Source organism: Bubalus kerabau, chromosome 3 (assembly GCF_029407905.1).
Source record: "Bubalus kerabau isolate K-KA32 ecotype Philippines breed swamp buffalo chromosome 3, PCC_UOA_SB_1v2, whole genome shotgun sequence".
NCBI classification, from domain to species: Eukaryota; Metazoa; Chordata; class Mammalia; order Artiodactyla; family Bovidae; genus Bubalus; species Bubalus kerabau.
In genome coordinates, this window is record NC_073626.1 from 41250002 (window position 1) to 41268638 (window position 18637).

Genomic DNA, 18637 nt, shown 5'->3' on the forward strand with positions numbered 1-18637 from the left:
TGACTCAAGAAGGGTCACTATGAGCCATGACTGTACCATCACGGCAGGTAACATGGGCTTAGCAGTGTTAGCCTCTGACGCTTGACACCCACGTCACTCTTGAAAATGCCGTCCGTCATGGGTTTTCTGGTGATCGTGAGCACTGCCCTCTGAATCCAGCCATCATGGGAAAATGCTTATTTTGTCAAAAAACACAGAATCTGCTTGACATGGTGCTATTCTTGAGGGTCTCTGAGGTGCAGGAGCGGCCATCTGTTTTACAGCCACTAAAGTTACTCTCGTCCACTGTCAGGGTCTGCCTTTCTGTCCTCATTTTTCCCTGCGGCAGCTGCAGCCATTGCTTCTGTTTCTGCCGCCGCTTCCCGAGTCCACTGTCCTCCCCAGCGCTCCCCACCCCCAGCCTTCTCCTGACTTGCCCTCTTCCCTGGCTCTCATCAGCCTCCACCCCTTCTCCACGTTCCTATCACGTTCTGCCCTTCACGGACACTGCCAAGCACAGGGCTCCTTTCCCCCCTCCAGTCAGCAAGCTGTCACAGAACGACAAGGACCAGTCTCTGGGTTCTGGGCCATTCTGGACCAGCCACACCAGCCTTTGATCAAACAATCAAAGCTTCTTTGATCACTGCCCCCCAAAAAAAAGTCACGCATCTTTTTTTCTTCCTTTTTTCCTTAATTCTATAATTGGCACTCGGGATGCTTGTGGGAGCTGAAAACCTGGAATTTGGATAACGAAAGTGTTTCTGTAGCTGTCTGAACTGTCAGGCATTTGTAGAACATAAAACAGAAACTTTTTCAAGCACAGCTACACATTCCAAAACCAGAATGCCATACAGACTTGTGCAGCATCACTGCACTACAGAACGACGGGTTTGGAGGAACTTCCACACAAGAATCCTCTTTTCTTGCAGTAATCCTCAAGGGCCAGGCCAGCTGTGCTCCATTATCAGCTAAATGCTTAATTTGTGCATTGTTTTCATTTTTAAATTGAAATAAAAGTTATGAAACTTGGATTAAAGTTTGGCAGTTTTCAGTATGCACCCTACCTCCAAGTGAGGTGAGAGGTTTCTAGGGACCGGGGTCTTCCAAATAGAAAAACTAAAAAGAAATAAACTGGAAAATCAGTCTGGGCTCTGTCAGGGAGTCAGGGCTCCCCTAGGTTTTGTGAGGCAAGAAAAACAAGAAGGGCAATGGTGATGCTTGTTAATTTATTTTGCTTCTGCCAAGACAGTTCTATTGTCAAACTGACAGTGGTTCATTCAAGTCTGTTTCTTCGGAACCAATTTTTAGATGGTTAAGGCACAGAACAAGTCACAGTCAGGAAATCATGGAGCCAAGGGTGGGTCATGACTGTGAGGCTGTGACCAGACTGTGGGATCCACAAGGAAGGTAGTATTTCCTTGTGTGGCTGTTGCCCTTACATACTGCCTGAATTGTTTTACTAGCAAACTGGGCACAGAAAGGGTTTCATCAAATCTGAATAGGACCTCCTCTGGCTTGTCTGTGTAAAAGGAGTCACTTAAAACTGATGCTTTGCCTAACTGACGGTTGGGCCTTGGAATGGTCACCTCTCCTCTCTTGGTCTCAATTTCCTTATCTGACAAGAAAGTATTGCTCTGAATATTTTCCATAATAATTCCTCCTAATTTGAAATCTCTAAAGCCAATGGACACATGCATTCTAAATGTGCATATGACCCACTTCTCTTTGCTACATTTTCTCAGTAATTACTTATCATTACACCTAAGCATAAATAATTGACCTTGCTAATAAAAAAAGCTATTTTTGACTTTAATAAATATTTGTAAAGGCAATATTTAATTTTTAGAATGCTTTTTTGAGTTAAAAACTAAAAAGACCCTGTGGCTGCCCCTGCCCTCTGGGGGCTCCACATACCGATGTCGCCTGGCTCCAGCGGCATCGCCACGGACTGGCAGTGGCTGCGGCACTGGAAGGGCGGGAGGAGCTGCAGCATGGCCTCCCCGCTGCCGATGGTGAACAGGTCATGCATCCTGTGCATCTGGAGGAAAGGACACGGGGGAAGGGAAGGAAAACCAAGTCAAATCCTGGGGCGTGGGAGAGGAGCAGACAAAAACTCTTATACGTGTGGCTCTGGGTTTCCTAGCAGTCTAAGCAAAGAGGAAGACAGAACCAAGAATAAAACTCACAATTTTGTTCGAAAGACAAAAAACAAATTAGTTTCTGCTAAGCATGGCATCTCCCCGTACTGAGTCTAAGGAAAGATTTCTATTTTTTTTTTTTGGCCATGTCAAGGGGGCATGGGGGATTTTAGCTCCCAACCAGAGTTCAAATCTGCATTCTCTGCCATGGAAGCTCAGGGTCTTAACCACTGGACTGTCAGGGAAGTGCCATGGTAAGATCTCTTCTAGGGTTTTTCTTAAAGAGACATTGTGTAGTTTTGTAGGCAACATCTGCAATGTCAGCCCTGTAGCAGAAATGGCTCAAGTTTCATAATTCACAATTTCTAGCCATAGTTTCCAAGTAGGTCATAGGCAAAATATTTAATTGTATTTTAACAAAAGTCTCGCAGAGGCCAACATGCGGTGGTCTAAATATGCAGTCATCTGAGGGTCTGGTTTGATTCAGACAGACAGTCTGCATATCCTCTGGGCAATAGTCTGTGGAATATTATTTCTTACTGTCAGACTTTTCAAGAGAATCGGACAGCAGCAAGTTCAAGTTTACAATTTTTTGGCAAGACCCAGGTGAGCAGATACATGACGCTACTGATTAAGGACTAATAACAGTAAGATCAGCCTCTGATTTTGAAAGCTAAGGATGTACAACTGCACGGGTAACTACAGCTCTCTGAGGGCATATGGACTGTAGTCGCCAGGCTCCTCCATCCATGGAGTTTTCCAGGCAAGAATACTGGAGTGGGTTGCCATTTCCTCCTCCAGGGGATCTTCCTGACCCAGAGAACAAGCTGGCATCTCCTGCATCGGCAGGTGGATTCCCTACCATTGAACCATCAGGGAATCAGTCCTGCTTCCAGCAAGCATTAAGTGCAACCTGCTGTGTGCCTGGGGTTTGGGAGGGGCAGGGAATAGAAACAAAGGGATAGGGTGCTCTTGGTCAGACTTCTCTTCCTGTCTAGATGGCAAGAGAAAACCCCAAACCCTTATGCGCCCTTACAAAGCAGGAGTCAGAAGTCTGACTCCTTAGGCCATGTCCTGTCTTTCCCTACCATTTGGGTCCTCCAAGCCCGAGAATGTGGCCCTGGCCTCTCTTGCCTCCCAACCCTGGCCTCCCCACTGCTCCGCACAGGCCCTGGCCATGCTCGGTGTCCATGGCAATGCTTCGGGCCACCGCTGCTGCTGCTGTAGTGCAGGAGGACGAGTGTGCGCAGCTGCGGGACTGGCAGAAGCCCTGTCACGAGCAGTCTGGAAGAAATTCCAGAAGACCAAAAATTAAGCAGATGTATCTCTATTTCACACAGGCCTGAGAGGGGCTGGGACCACGCTCCTCCACATTCAGGATGAGGAGAAACAGACAACAGGATGGACTGGGCCAGCCCAAGGCAACATCCTGGAGTGCGTGAAGTGGGCCCTGGAGCCCCTCACCTCTTCCCCCAGGGTCTCTCAACAACGGGACCCCACTGCTTCTCTTCTATCCCAAGGCTGCCTTTTGGAATCTGGGCCCACAGACACATGACTTTACCAGAGTCCAGGGCCCAGGGATGTGGAACAAGGGTGGAGTAACGTGGCTGTGGAGAAAGGAGAGCCTGGGCCAGGGTGGGGAACAGATGCTCTAAGAAATCAGACTCTCAGGATTTCTGCCTATTTGGGCCACTCCCCTTCCAAAAACATCCTTGAGAACCACAACAAGATGATTCTGACAAGCGTCTGCGGAACTCTGTATTCACCCCTTTGGCTGGGCTCCCTGGTGTCCCTGTTCGGCAGACTGCTGAAATTAAGATCCAAGTGGGAAAACCCAAGACAGTGATGAAGGCCCTCACCCGTAATTTTTTCATGTATCATAATTATGAAGATGAAATCATACCAGGGCCCCGAGTTCTAGCCGAAGGCAGCAGAATAAACTTCTTTAAAACCTGAGGCCAGAGCCCAGCACCTCCACCCTACAGCTGGCAGGCAGACGTTCTTACTTCTAGACAAAATGATTGTTTTTTAAAGGCTTTGAAATTCCTTTAACACGATTCAGCACATTTGGACCCAAACAATAGTGTCAGGAGGTTAAAGACACAACCCAGAGTTGGTAGGGGTCGCAGTTCAGCAAATTTAATTTTTTAACAAAGGAAAGTTCATCCTTTTAATTATTCCAAACCAATCCAGACTCAAAAAGCTTCCTCAGGGTTGAGACTCAATAAAAGAGCAATTCAGAGAAAAGAAAACAGACACAAACACAGAACAGCTCTGCCCAGTCTGCTGGCCCCAGAGGTAGAAACGTGGGCTCCGGGTACTTGGCCACGGATGGAGGTGAAAAGGCAGCGTCACACACTGCCTCAGGCACGTGTTTGTCAACCCTTCTGTTCCCAAACCACGCTCCCAAGCTTTTTGCACTCCCTTTTTACTCTCCATCTGAAGCTTCTCATTTATTTCTGGGGAAAGCCAATCTGGGAGTGGAGAATGAGGTGAGACCTCTTACTAACTTGCTGTGTCCTTGGGCAAATCATTTAATTTCTCACAAAATGAGAAACGTTGGACTGTTCATTTACACACTATTCATTCACAGTCTGCCTGCTCTCTACTTAGAGGTAGAGAAGTCTGACTGCATGCTCAGGACTCTTTAAACTTGAGGATTCTACTTCCTTTAATGTAGAAACATAGCTTGCCCCCAGGTGTTAAGGGCAGGAAATAGATCTGCAAGTTACCAGACTTTCTGGAAACATGCCTTCAGTAAAAAGTCAGGCCACTGCAGGTGTGTTGGCAAGCAGCAGGAAGAGAGAACTCCAGATTCTGTGGATGACCCTTCAGGTCACCCTCTAAGTTGACATGCAGGGAAGGCTTTGTTTATGACATCAGCCAAGGTAACAAACGAGAAAAATTCTAGATCCAAATCTTCTCAGAATTTCCTACCTTACTCCCCACAATAGGTTCTGGTTGAAGAAGGAAGCATTTTTTCAAGGAGGCTTCTTTTGGAAACGGCAGATAGGTGAAAACAGGGAAAAGCTCATGTAAAATGTGTGATCTGTTCAACGGTCTTCTCCTGTAGAATGTGTACAAGAGGGAAAAAGTAGTTAAACTGGGCAACCCAGCCCAACGCCATGGCTAAAGAGAGCTCGGCGAGGGTGGGAAAACTGTGGGTGGTGGGTGAAGAGGGAAAGATGTCAGGACAACAACGGAAGTATTAGGACCATGAAGAGCAGTCATGCTGAATCAATTAACTGAAACATCACACACACACACTCACTCTACAGCCACAATTTGTCTTGTGTGGGTGGGGTGTTTATAAAATCCAGCTAAAACAACATATAGAGGGAGAAAAGAAACACTCCATTCATTCCCTCTTGGCAAAGAGACTGAAGTAACAGCAGGCAGGGCAAGAGAGGAGAAGGGAGGAGGAGGGGGCAACAATCATGACCCTTTTGAAGTGGAGCAGTACGACGTGGGAAGCCTGTATCAGCTCGTAAACCGAGTATTTGATCATGCAAATAAACAGCAAATTTAAAGAAAGGCAGAAACAGAGAAACTACCCAACAAAAAGCCTGAAAATGCAGTTTTAATTCCCTTTGGAATGATTCTAGAAGTAAACTTGCGTTCCTTTTATTTGTAGAAAGCAAGGTTACCCCCAAGAAATAGCCCATGTCGTCTATAAGACCCGAGAAGGAACAGGGAGATAGATGCGGGTTTCAGTGTTGGCTGGGTGACCTTAAGCAAAGTACTTAACCTCTCTGATTCCCACTTTTCCTGAACTGAAAAACGACAATGACAATTCCGACTTCCCAGCGCTATTATGAGCATCTCCAATGAGTAACAGACACTAAGCACCAAGGCACGCTGCCTGGCACAAACAAATGCCACGAAATAACCTTCCCTTTTATTCTTTGTGCTCTCTCTGCAGTCCTCAACACTCAGGACCCACTCAGCATGAAAGCAAACGCTAAACACTGCAGTTAGATGTGAGTGATGCTTCTATTAGGCAATCTCAGTGTCCACCACGGTGACGCCCCTCTTGACACACCTCTTCAGCTCATCTCCTTCTCTCCATCAGTTTTTCCACACTGTGCTCTAGAGTTATCACTTGACTTGGAGGGTGTGCTGTGAAGTTTACACAGTGCCGGGCATGGCAGGGTCTCGGCAGTAATTAGTACCATTTTGACATTTGGTCTGCCCTCTTTCTGTACACACACATGGCTGGGTGCCCCTTTCCGCACTCACCATGGATACGGAAATGGGAACCACCGTCCAGGAAAGCAGCGCCACCACTTGGTGAAAAACCCTTCAGTGAAGCCTTCTGTCACCTCCGGATACTGGCACAAAAAATCCTGAAGCCCCTCAGTCGACAGGGACTGTCCCGTCTTGGGGAGGCAGAAAACAAAAGTGCAACAAGACAACACGGAATTACTTATCAGGAATGTCCCAGGGCCTGGTGTTTTCTAGCCATTTAATGGGTTATGAAGGCAGTGGGAGAACCAGCCTTTCTGCGCACCTTGATCACTAGAGGATGCAGTCTCTCAAATCTCCTTGGGGTATCTTCCAGGAGCATCACCTGGAGGGGTAATTTCTGGGCACAGCCAGTGCAGTTGGCAGGGGTGGGGTCCGACTCATTCTGCTCACAGTCATTTGTCCACCAGGGGTCAAAGTCTGAGAGAGGAAGGGATGTGGAGAAAGCAGATACAGCAGGTGAATCCAGGAGGCCCAGCAATGGAGACACAGAGGCATAATAATTTTAAAAGCTCACAGTGATCACCACGAGCGACCGCTGAAATAGTACATATCAAATAAGTTAACCCTCAAGAAGGAAACAGAGAGCCTAGCTAGGGGACAGAGGTGGAGAGGGGAGGAAATCCTTTTTAACACGTACAAGTATCTCCAAAGTCAAATCAACAACTAAAGTCAGTTTGGGGAGCTGTATTTGTGACATGGGGTTGGAGATGCAGTTGTTTCCCAGTTTTCTAACCTGTGACCAACAGGTCTGAACGGGCTACAGCACGTGGGGGAGGGGCGGGCAGGCAGGGTGGTCCCACTGCCAGTGATGCCAGCATTTCTCTGATATCCTACACCCTGGGCTCACAGGTACAAGGCCAGCCCAGGATGGCTCTGGGAATGAAGAGTGAGAAATGGGTGCAGAGAGAAGGGATGGAGAGGAGAGACGGGACTTTTCAGGGCCCATCTGTGGAGTAAAGTAAATGGCCTCTGCTCATCAGCACTCTGTTCCAGTTTGGGGGAGGGGAAAGGGCTACTAACCGTGGCTTCCAGCCCCAAGGACTGCAGGGTGGTGAGAACTAGAACTCCCCACTCAGGCTCTGATTGAGAGCTTGCTGGCTCGCCCACACCCTACTCTGGTGGGTCCTTCTTTGAGGGGTTGGCTCTGTTTCTATGCAGCCCTTCTTGGTTTTCTCTGCGTTCCTTCCCTCTGAGACTATTCTGTTCATAATATTATTTCATTATGTCTTGTTTGCTTTCTGTTCCAGTCTGGGTTTCATCTGTGTTCTCTGAGTTATGTGTTTGTGATAGATCTTTAATTTGAATCCAAAATGTTTCACCAGATGGTTTCTGATTAAAACCCAATGAAAACCCAATCAGGAGAGAGCCTAGAACAAAAGACAACAATCGAATGTGGCTGAAAGGAAATCAGCTCTTTGAGCCAAGAAACAGACGTGGAAACTGACTCTTAACACAAAACATTTTCTGTAGTGAGCACAAGGCAGGAGTCTGCAGGATAAGGAACACTCACCGGGGAGGGCAGTGCATGTGCTCAGCGCGTCCCGAGCCCGCATCTCCTGCAGACAGACCCTGTGTCTCCTGCAGGCAGCACCACCCACTATTCTCACCCCCGGGAGGAGCACACAGCGACCACCGCAAGCCTCCACGGACAGCAGAAAAACCTTCAGTGGCACCTGTTTTAGCGGCACGCTGAGGCTGTGGTTACCCTTTTACTTTCCCTTCTGAAGTATTTTCACATGTTCCTTACTAGAGGTCAAATATGATGAACTCTTGTCAAAACACAACTCCAGGTAATGGACATACAATGAGGCATAAGTCATCATGTTCAGTCATTCAGTCGGGTCTGACTCTTTGTGACCGCACGGATTGCAGCCCACCAGACTCCTCTGTCCATGGGATTCTCCAGGCAAGAATACTGGAGTGGGTTGCCATGCCCTCCTCCAGGAGATCTTCGCAACCCAGGGATAGAACCTACATCTCCTGCGTCTCCTGCATTGATAGACAGGTTCTTTACCACTGAGCCACCTGGGAAGCCCCAAATGCAACTTCAGATCAGATCAGTCGCTCAGTCGTGTCTGACTCTTTGCGACCCCATGAATTGCAGCACGCCAGGCCTCCCTGTCCATCACCAACTTCCAGAGTTCACTCAGACTCACGTCCATCGAGTCAGTGATGCCACCCAGCCATCTCATCCTGTCGTCCCCTTCTCCTCCTGCCCCTAATCCCTCCCAGCATCAGAGTCTTTTCCAATGAGTCAACTCTTCACATGAGGGGGCCAAAGTACTGGAGTTTCATATTCAGCATCATTCCTTCCAAAGAAATCCCAGGGCTGATCTTCAGAATGGACTGGTTGGATCTCCTTGCAGTCCAAGGGACTCTCAAGAGTCTTCTCCAACACCACAGTTCAAAGGCATCAATTCTTCGGCGCTCAGCCTTCCTCACAGTCCAACTCTCACATCCATACATGACCACTGGAAAAACCATAGCCTTGACTAGACGGACCTTTGTTGGCAAAATAATGTCTCTGCTTTTGAATATGCTATCTAGGTTGGTCATAACTTTCCTTCCAAGGAGTAAGCATCTTTTAATTTAATGGCTGCAGTCACCATCTGTAGTGATTTTGGAGCCCAGAAAAATAAAGTCTGACACTGTTTCCACTGTTTCCCCATCTATTTCCCATGAAGTGATGGGACCGGATGCCACGATCTTTGTTTTCTGAATGTTGAGCTTTAAGCCAACTTTTTCACTCTCCACTTTCACTTTCATCAAAAGGCTTTTTAGTTCCTCTTCACTTTCTGCCATAAGGGTGGTGTCATCTGCATATCTGAGGTTATTGATATTTCTCCCGGCAATCTTGATTCCAGTTTGTGTTTCTTCCAGTCCAGCGTTTCCCATGATGTACTCTGCATATAAGTTAAACAAACAGGGTGACAATATACAGCCTTGCATATCTGAGGTTATTGATATTTCTCCCGGCAATCTTGATTCCAGCTTGTGTTTCTTCCAGTCCAGCGTTTCCCATGATGTACTCTGCATATAAGTTAAATAAGCAGGGTGACAATATACAGCCTTGACGTACTCTTTTTCCTATTTGGAACCAGTCTGTTGTTCCATGTCCAGTTCTAACTGTTGCTTCCTGACCTGCATACAGGTTTCTCAAGAGGCAGGTCAGGTGGTCTGGTATTCCCATCTCTTTCAGAATTGTCCACAGTTTATTGTGATCCACACAGTCAAAGGCTTTGGCATAGTCAATAAAGCAGAAATAGATGTTTTTCTGGAACTCTCTTGCTTTTTCTATGATCCAGCAGATGTCAGCAATTTGATCTCTGGTTCCTCTGCCTTTTCTAAAACCAGCTTGAACATCAGGAAGTTCACGGTTCACATATTGCTGAAGCCTGGCTTGGAGAATTTTGAGCATTACTTTACTAGCATGTGAGGTGAGTGCAATTGTGCGGTAGTTTGGGCATTCTTTGGCATTGCCTTTCTTTGGGATTGGAATGAAAACTGACCTTTTCCAGTCCTGTGGCCACTGCTGAGTTTTCCAAATTTGTTGGCATATTGAGTGCAGCACTTTCACAGCATCATCTTTCAGGATTTGGAATAGCTCAAGTGGAATTCCATCACCTCCACTAGCTTTGTTCGTAGTAATGCTTTCTAAGGCCCACTTGACTTCACATTCCAGGATGTCTGGCTCTAGGTCAGTGATCACACCATCATGGTTATCTGGGTCGTGAAGATCTTTTTTGTACAGTTCTTCTGTGTATTCTTGCCATCTCTTCTTAATATCTTCTGCTTCTGTTAGGTCCATACCATTTCTGTCCTTTATCGAGCCCATCTTTGCATGAAATGTTCCTTTGGTATCTCTGATTTTCTTTAAGAGATCCCTAGTCTTTCCCATTCTGTTGTTTTCCTCTATTTCTTTGCATCGATCGCTGAAGAAGGCTTTCTTATGTCTTCTTGCTATTCTTTGGAAGTCTGCATTCAGATGTTTATATCTTTCCTTTTCTCCTTTGCTTTTCGCTTCTCTTCTTTTCACAGCTATTTGTAAGGCCTCCCCAGACAGCCATTTTGCTTTTTTGCATTTCTTTTCTATGGGAATGGTCTTGATCCCTGTCTCCTGTACAATGTCACGAACCTCATTCCATAGTTCATCAGGCACTCTATTGATCAGATCAAGGCCCTTAAATCTATTTCTCACTTCCACTGTATAATCATAAGGGATTTGATTTAGGTCATACCTGAATGGTCTAGTGGTTTTCCCTACTTTCTTCAATTTAAGTCTGAATTTGGCAATAAGGAGTTCATGGTCTGAGCCACAGTCAGCTCCTGGTCTTGTTTTTGCTGACTGTATAGAGCTTCTCCATCTTTGGCTGCAAAGAATATAATCAATCTGATTTCGGTGTTGACCATCTGGTGATGTCCATGTATAGAGTCTTCTCTTGTGTTGTTGGAAGAGTTATGACCAGTGCATTTTCTTGGCAAAACTCTGTAAGTCTTTGCCCTGCTTCATTCTGTATTCCAAGGCCATAAACTTGTGTTGAGTCAAATCCAATTTAAAAGTCTTAATTCTCACAGAAGAAAAGCTGCCAAAATAGAGCCCTGAGGCAACATACTATGTTACAATTATACAGTTTCAGTTTCCAGAGTACTTGTGAGGGAGCGGGAGGGAAGGGAAGAGAAAACTAAAGTGATCAGCAGCGAGCCCAAAGTGAGTTGTATTTTCGCAGGTAGTGTACTGTTTACTCTTACCATGTAATTATTGAGGAGGCATCACTATTCTGCTTTTACAGATGAGCAAACTGAGAGTGAAGGCGAGAGGAATCACCACCCAAGGGGGCGGGGTGGGAACAGCACAGAGGCTGCTGAGGAAGACAGTGCCGAGGGCTCTAGGGCTTCCTTCTAGGAAGGTTATTCTGCGGCATGACTAGGGTGTCCTGCAAGAGGGAGGCTGGCAAGAGGCAGACCCAGTCAAGCTTTGTTTTTGTCCTTTTATTGGGGAGGGAGGAGGTGTACGGTGATGAGAGGGGAAGTTTAACGACAGTGCAACTGAGCCAGTGGCCTTGGGAACAAGGGTGATTCCAGAGGCAGTGATGACAAAATCCATGGCTCTCGGCAGCACTGTGGAGACCATCTATACAGGCTGAGATGGTCCAAGAGCTCCTCATTTAAGGGAGACCCTGGAGGGCTGCAAATACTTATTATCACATTTTTCTGCAGTAACATGTCATATTCCAAATGAGTCCGTTAATTATGACAATCATATCAGGAGTGAAGTGCTAGGAGAAATTCTAATTTATACAAAGGCGCTTCATGGGCTGTGCTTGTGCTTAGTTGCTCAGTCATGTCCGACTCTTTGTGACCCCATGGACTGTAGCCCGCCAGGCTCCTCTGTCCATGGGGATTCTCAAGGCAAGAATACTGGAGTGGGTTGCCATGCCCTCTTCTAGGGGATCTTCCCAACCCAGGGATCGAACCCAGGTCTCCTGCACTGCAGGCGGATTCTTTACCATCTGAGCCACCAAGGAAGCCTGCTTCATGGGCTAGTAGCAGCAATTCTGAACCTAAGAGTATCAAGAGATTATTTTAACTTTCACTTAATTTAGTTTTATTCTGAGCTTTAGGTATTCTTGGGATTTCCAGGTAGAGATGCTTGAACAGCAGGTTGAGGAAGAAAACCCAGAGAGGAAAAGAAAACAAGAACAGAATACTAAAAAGAGAATTTAAGAAGGTGGCGGAATACAAGATAGAGATCTCTAGACATGTGAACATCAACAGTGGTCTTATATTGCATCTGTGTGTGCTCAGTCGCTTCAGTTGAGTCTGGCTCTTTGCAACCCTATGGACTGTAGACCGCCAGCTCCTTTGTCCATGGGATTCTCCAGGCAAGTATACTGGAGTGGGTTGCCATTTCCTTCTCCAGGGGATCTTCCTGACCCAGGGATCAAACCTGCATTTCCTGCACTGTAGGCAGATTCTTTACCCACTGAGCCGCCTAGGAAACCCTGTTCTTACACTACTAATCATAATCTTTTAAAAACAGAAATGGAAAATGATCTCATTCATAATAACTGGCAAAAAAATTTAACAAAAAAGGTAAAACTATAAAATTTTACTGAAGGATATAAAGTAAGACCTAGATAAATGACTAAATGTCATAAAGATATCAAGTCTACTCAAAAACACATACACATACATTTAATACAACTGGACAGAATTGTGTCCGAGTCTCCTATAGGTGAAGGTGGGGATGAGGCAGAGCTGTGACAACTGCGTTCTCAAGTTTCTCTAGAAAGAAGCAAGCATGAGAATAACAACAGCAACAAGCCACCACCTGCCAAAGTAACTCTAGGAGAGGTTCATGTGCCTAAAGGCATCCTAGAGTAACAAAAATGAATTATAAAGTACGGTCACGTTTATAATCTATGGGGAATACACCCCTTAGGCACAGGTACAGTTAGAGAATGTAGTAAGAGCCTCGTGATAGACACTGGGCATGGGGCAGACCCGAGGACCCTCACCTCTGACTGCTCATGGCTCACCTCTGTGCTGTGCAGGAGGAGGGCAGGTCTGGAGGCAAACGGCACTGTTCTGTTCTCTCTGTGTAGATAATATGGACAAGTAGTCCACAGAAAAACAAATACAAATGGCCTAAAAACACAACTGAAAAGACATCCACCTTCAATGATAATTGAAGAATTGCAACTTAAAGTGAGATACCACTTTTCAGTCACTTGACTGGCAAAATAATAATATCCAGGGTAGATGAGCAACACATGTTAATGAAAGTTACACACGGACATAAGTTTATGAAGATAATTTTTTAGTATTTATTAAAATGTAAAATGTCCATGCTTTCTGACCCAGGTATTCTACTTCCAAGAATCTGTTTTACAGAAATAATAGTGAAGTGTTAGTTGCTCAGTCATGTTTGACTCTTTGCGATCCCCTGGACTATAGTCCGCCAGACTCCTCTGTCCATGGGATTCTCCAGATAAGAAAACTGGAGTGGGTTGTCATTCCCTTCTCCAGGGGATTGCCCTGACTCAGGTAACAAACCTGGGTCTCCCACATCGCTGGGAGATTCTTTACCATCTGAAACACCAGGGAAGCCTCACAGAAATAATAGTACATATATATAAAAATATGTGTATATGAATGTCCCAAATCTTTTTTTTTAATAACAGCAAAAAAATCTGGAAACTGTTAAATTAAGCAATACTCAGACAATGGAATAATATAAACTCCTGAAAAATGTGTATTCTGGGTTGAACAGTGTCCCCCTGCTAAAATTTAAGTCCTTCTGGAACCTCAGAATTTGATCATATTTGGAAATAGGTTCCTTGCAGATGTCATTAATTAAAGATGAGGTGATACTAAAGTGGGGTGGGCCCTAAATTCAATCTACATGCATTCTTATCAGAAGAGAGGCCACATGACGACTCCCAGAGGGAAGATGGCCATACAGAGTTATGCAGCCACAGCTAAGGATGCTGAGGACTGATGGCAACCAGCAGAACCTGGAAGAAGCCCAGAAGGATTCATCCCTAGAGCCTTTGAGAAGGAGAAGAGCCCTGAAACACCTTGATTTTAGATTTCCAGCCTCCAAAACTGTGAGAAGATTAATTTCTGTTGTTTTAATTCGCCTGACCTTTGGTACTTTGTTACATACAGCAAGCCAAAAATATTTACATAAGCCTTCCTTGTGTGTGTGAATCAAAAAATATTTTATATTTATAGATACAAAGTATAGGGATCTGCACAGTCATGGAAAAACTCAGAAGGATGGATGTATATTCAAGTTATTACCAGTGGTTGCCTGGGTGGAGGAGGTGGGAGGGGTAGAGGTGAGAGAATTTACTTCATTAAAAATATATTTTTGGATTTTCCTGGCAGTGCAGGGGTTAAGACTCTGTGCTTCCAATGCAAGGGGCACAGGCTTTATTTCTGGAAGAGAAATAAAGATGCCACATGCCATGTGGCATGGCCAAAAAAAGTTAAAAAAAAAAAGTATATTTTCAAAAATCAAAATCTTATGTCTTTTTTTTTGGTCTTCACATATGTTTTATGTATTTTCCAAATAAAAATGTCTTTGGAGGGAATTCCCTGGTGGTTCAGTGGTTAGGACTCTGAGCTTTCACTGCCGAGGGCCCAGGTTCAATCCCTGGTTGGGGAACTAAGATCCTGAAAGCCGTGAAGTACGGTGGGGGAAAAAAGAATAGATACGTGTACATGTACAACAGAATCATTTTGCTGTACACCTGAAACACAACATTGTTAATCAACTATGCTTCAAACATTGTTAATCAACTATGCTTCAATTAAAAAAAAACATTTTTTGTATGTCTTTGAAGACCATGAAGACTCAAACCGAGAGTATTAACTTTAAATGCAGAGTTTAGTTATCGCGGAAGGCAGGCCCCTGAAGAGGCCCCTGACAGAAGAGGAACCTGGGCCAGGTTGGTGGCCAGCCAAGGAAGATGGGAGGTGATGCGGAAAAACAATCCCCAGAATGGGGGTAGTTCATACACTCCATCTGAATTAAGGGGAGCTCATGCACTGGAGAAGGAAATGGCAACCCACTCCAGTGTTCTTGCCTGGAGAATCCCATGGACAGTGGAGCCTGGTGGGCTGCCGTCTGTGGGGTTGCACAGAGTCAGACACGACTGAAGCGACTTAGCAGCAGCAGCAGCACTTCAAGAGGAAGAGCTACTCTGGACTTCTCTGCAGCCTTTGTCACCAAGGTGGATAAAGAATGGGCTCATATTTGTTTCAGAAAGGGATTGAGGAATGGATAAGCAGTGAAGTGACCAGGAGGAGGGGGGCTGTGTACAGTTGGGGCTCCTTTTCCCCTTCTCACAGAATTTCCAACAACAAAAGGAGAAAAGACCAGACTTCAACTTGGCCTCCATCTGTCTGAAAAGGTTTTGCCTGCTGTGTGCTCTGTGAGCAAAATCTCACTCACACTGGAAAATAGCCAACAGCACACAGCAGACCATCCCACACCACCCTGGTCCACGGCTTTTCTTCAGCTACCAAACACGCTGCATCTCACTTCTTTTCAGCCCTCCTCGGAGTCTGTCCACTTGTCCTCCAGCACCAAACAGAAAGGAAGCTGGATGGCAATCCCTAACTTTCTTTTGATTTCTAAGGTTTCCTTACTCAAGGTATCCTCCTTATACAAGCTATGTATGTTATACTGAAAAAAAACAGTTGTGCCAGAGAAGTGAAACTCCACATTATTAGAGTTCGATAAAAGACAGGATCTGGATTCCAAATTTTCACTCTGATCACGGCATCGTTTCACTGTGTGAGATGTCAAAAACAGTCTTGTGGACAAAACACAGCCTTGAAGGTAAGGAGGGCAGAAACTGTAACCTCCCAGGCTTCTCTGTGAGTTGGGCACTCTGCAGAACAGTGGCGAGCCAGGGCCTGTCAGGAGGCTTCCTGGTGCCTGAGAGTTGTTTACAAAGGAAACGCAACCAGGCTGGCTCGCTGTGTATATATATATATATATATTTCTTTCCAGGAGCACAAAAACCTCCCTATGGGTAAAAAGGATAGGGAAGAAGAAAGACACAAAGTCAAGGCCAGCTCCACGAGAGCGGGGTGCCGGAGGGGGACTGTTTTGTTCTCTGCTCTGTTGAGAACAGTGCCTGGTGTACAACAGGGTCTCGATACACACTCACTGAATGACTGACTGAATGAATGAAACTTTGACTTTTCAGAAGATTTAACGATAGGATTGGGCTTCCCAGGTGGCACTAGTAGTAAAGAATTCGTCTGCCAACGCAGGAGATGCAAGAGATTCGGGTTCGATTCCTGGGTAGGGAAGATCCTCTGGAGTAGGAAACAGCACCCCACGCCAGAATTCTTCGCAGGAGAATTTCATGGGCAGAAGAGCCTGGTGGACTACAGTCCATGGGGCCGCTGAGAGTAGGACATGACTGAGCACACACACACACACAACAATAGGATCAAGTCCATCAGGAGAAAAAAAATCAGATGATCTGAATTTGGAGAAAAACCTCAAAATAAGAATTAAATAAATATAACCTCATGATTTCTTAGATGCCTCATATTAGAAATGTACCTAAGAGAAGCCTGCAAAGTCCACAACAAAGCCTCTGTGACATTCACTGGTGCGTGCTCAGTATTTAATCAGGCTATGCTCCAGCAGCTCATTTTGCTTAGCACTTCCGGCTCCCTGGGCATGAGGCAGGGGTGAAGCCTTGACCTTGGCCAGGCCCCCTGCAGGAGTGGCAACAGGCCCAGAGGCACTTTCATACACCATAGGGATGGAAAGAACCCAAGAAATCATTTTGCCAACAGCTCTGCTGTCAGGAAGCAATGCGTATGAACAATTCCAAACTGTAGAGTTCAACTATTTTTGTAAGTCCTCCTCGTACAGAAATTTGTCTCTAGATGTGAGACTTCAGCTAAGTTAGTCAACCCCCTTGCATATCAGCTCCCTCATCTCTGAAATATTAACATAAAATGTTAACTGCCTTATGTGATTGCTGTGAAGACTGAGGAACACAGGGTGCAGTACATGACACAGTGCCTGGTATACACACTGCAAGTGCTTGACGGAGCTGTCGTCACTTTACTCTTTTATCTGCAAATAAATAGGTCTGAGCACTGGCCTGGACTCTAAGTCTGATTAGTTCTAAGTCAATGAACGATCTACTATTCCCCAAACTCCTTAATACTGGGAGATCCACTTCAACCACCCCTTCAAAGCTCATGGATACGTAACCTTCCAATTATGCAGTACACATACAGAGATGCACCTTCTAACTGTATGTGAGGAACTGACCCAGGCCTTCTCAGGATATATGAGTGCTACAATTAAAAATCAGAAATGCCCAAAGTAAACAAAATAGTTCAGTCTAATAGTCTAGTCAAGGCTATGGTTTTGCCAGTAGTCATGTATGGATGTGAGAGTTGGACTATAAAGAAACCTGAGTGCCAAAGAATTGATGCTTTTGAACTGTGGTGTTGGAGAAGACTCTTGAGAGTCCTTTGGATTGCAAGGAGATCCAACCAGTCCATCCTAAAGGAAATCAGCCCTGGGTGTTCTTTGGAAGGACTGATGTTGAAGCTGAAACCCCAATATTTTGGCCACCTGATGTGAAGAGCTGACTCATTTGAAAAGACTCTGATGCTGGGAAAGATTGAGGGCAGGAGGAGAAGGGGACGACAGAGGATGAGATGATTAGATGGCATGACCGACTCAATGGACATGAGTTTGGGTGGACTCCAGGAGTTGGTGATGGACAGGGAGGCCTGGTGTGCTGCAGTTCATGGGGTCGCAAAGAGCTGGACACGACTGAGAGACTGAACTGAACTGAACAGGCTGGAACCTGGCTTGTCTGAGGGCAAAGGGAACAGGCAGTAAATGTGATGTGATGGAAAGAGTGGCAGACTCAAGTTAAGAAACTAAGGTTCAAGTGCTAGTCTGTCATGTGTAACTGGGTAAGCAAGCTATTCCACCTCTTCCAGCTCAGTTTCCTCTTCATAAAACAGGGGCATGGAAGCAACCTAAATGCCCATCAAGAAAGGAATGGATAAAGATGAGGTACATATGTACAATGGAATATTACTCAGCCATTAAAATGAATCAAACAATGTCATTTGCAGCAACATGGATGGACCTAGAAATCGTCATGCTGAGTGAAGTCAGTCAGACAGAGGAGGTGAAAAACTGTATGATACCCCTTATATGGGGAATCTAAATAGAAATGATACAAATAATCTTATTTACAAAACAGAAACAGACACAGATTTACAGAACAAACTTATGGTTGACAGAGGGGAAGATTCCAAGATAGAGAATTTGGGATGGACGTGTACACACCACTGTACTTGAAATGGAAAATTACCAAGGACTTACTGTATAGCACATGGAATTCTGCTCAATGTTATGTAGCAGACTGGATGGGAGGGGAGTTTGGGGGAGAATGGACTCATGTATATATATGGCTGAGTTCCTCTGCTGTTCACCTGAACAATCTCAACATTGTTAATTGGATACACGCCAATACAAAATAAAAAGTTAAAAAAAAAAACACAGGAGTATGTACCAGATCAACTCTAATGTTCCTTTTGAGCTCTAAGACAATGATTTTAGGGAAGGATAAAATCCAAGAGGACAGATGGCAGGGTCAAAATGGATATAAAGGTAGGAGGTGGGAGATGGGGGTGGGAGAGTGGGTAAGAACTAAAAATGTAAATGTGAAGGGAAAACTATAGGTTAATAAGAGAAAGGATTG

At 45.3% G+C, this 18637-nt stretch overlaps 1 protein-coding gene and 1 non-coding gene across 7 annotated transcripts in view; one reads left to right on the forward strand and one right to left on the reverse strand.

The window, feature by feature from the left end:
- Positions 1–18637, reverse strand: part of C3H6orf89 (chromosome 3 C6orf89 homolog) — a 39742-nt gene that overhangs the window by 6680 nt on the left and 14425 nt on the right. For 5 of the 6 annotated variants that reach the window (XM_055571561.1, XM_055571555.1, XM_055571556.1 and 2 more), the window contains 4 exons: positions 6628–6782; positions 6357–6496; positions 5055–5184; positions 1894–2017 (listed from right to left, as the gene is read on the reverse strand). In XM_055571561.1, the coding sequence (XP_055427536.1) occupies positions 1894–2017; positions 5055–5184; positions 6357–6496; positions 6628–6782 (549 nt within the window). Of the gene's footprint in view, positions 1–1764; positions 2018–5054; positions 5185–6356; positions 6497–6627; positions 6783–18637 lie in introns of those variants that run through there. The other variant, XM_055571558.1, reaches the window with a different exon arrangement.
- On the forward strand, positions 14466–14538 carry TRNAE-UUC (transfer RNA glutamic acid (anticodon UUC)). The gene has a single exon. It is a non-coding gene; the product is annotated as a tRNA-Glu (tRNA).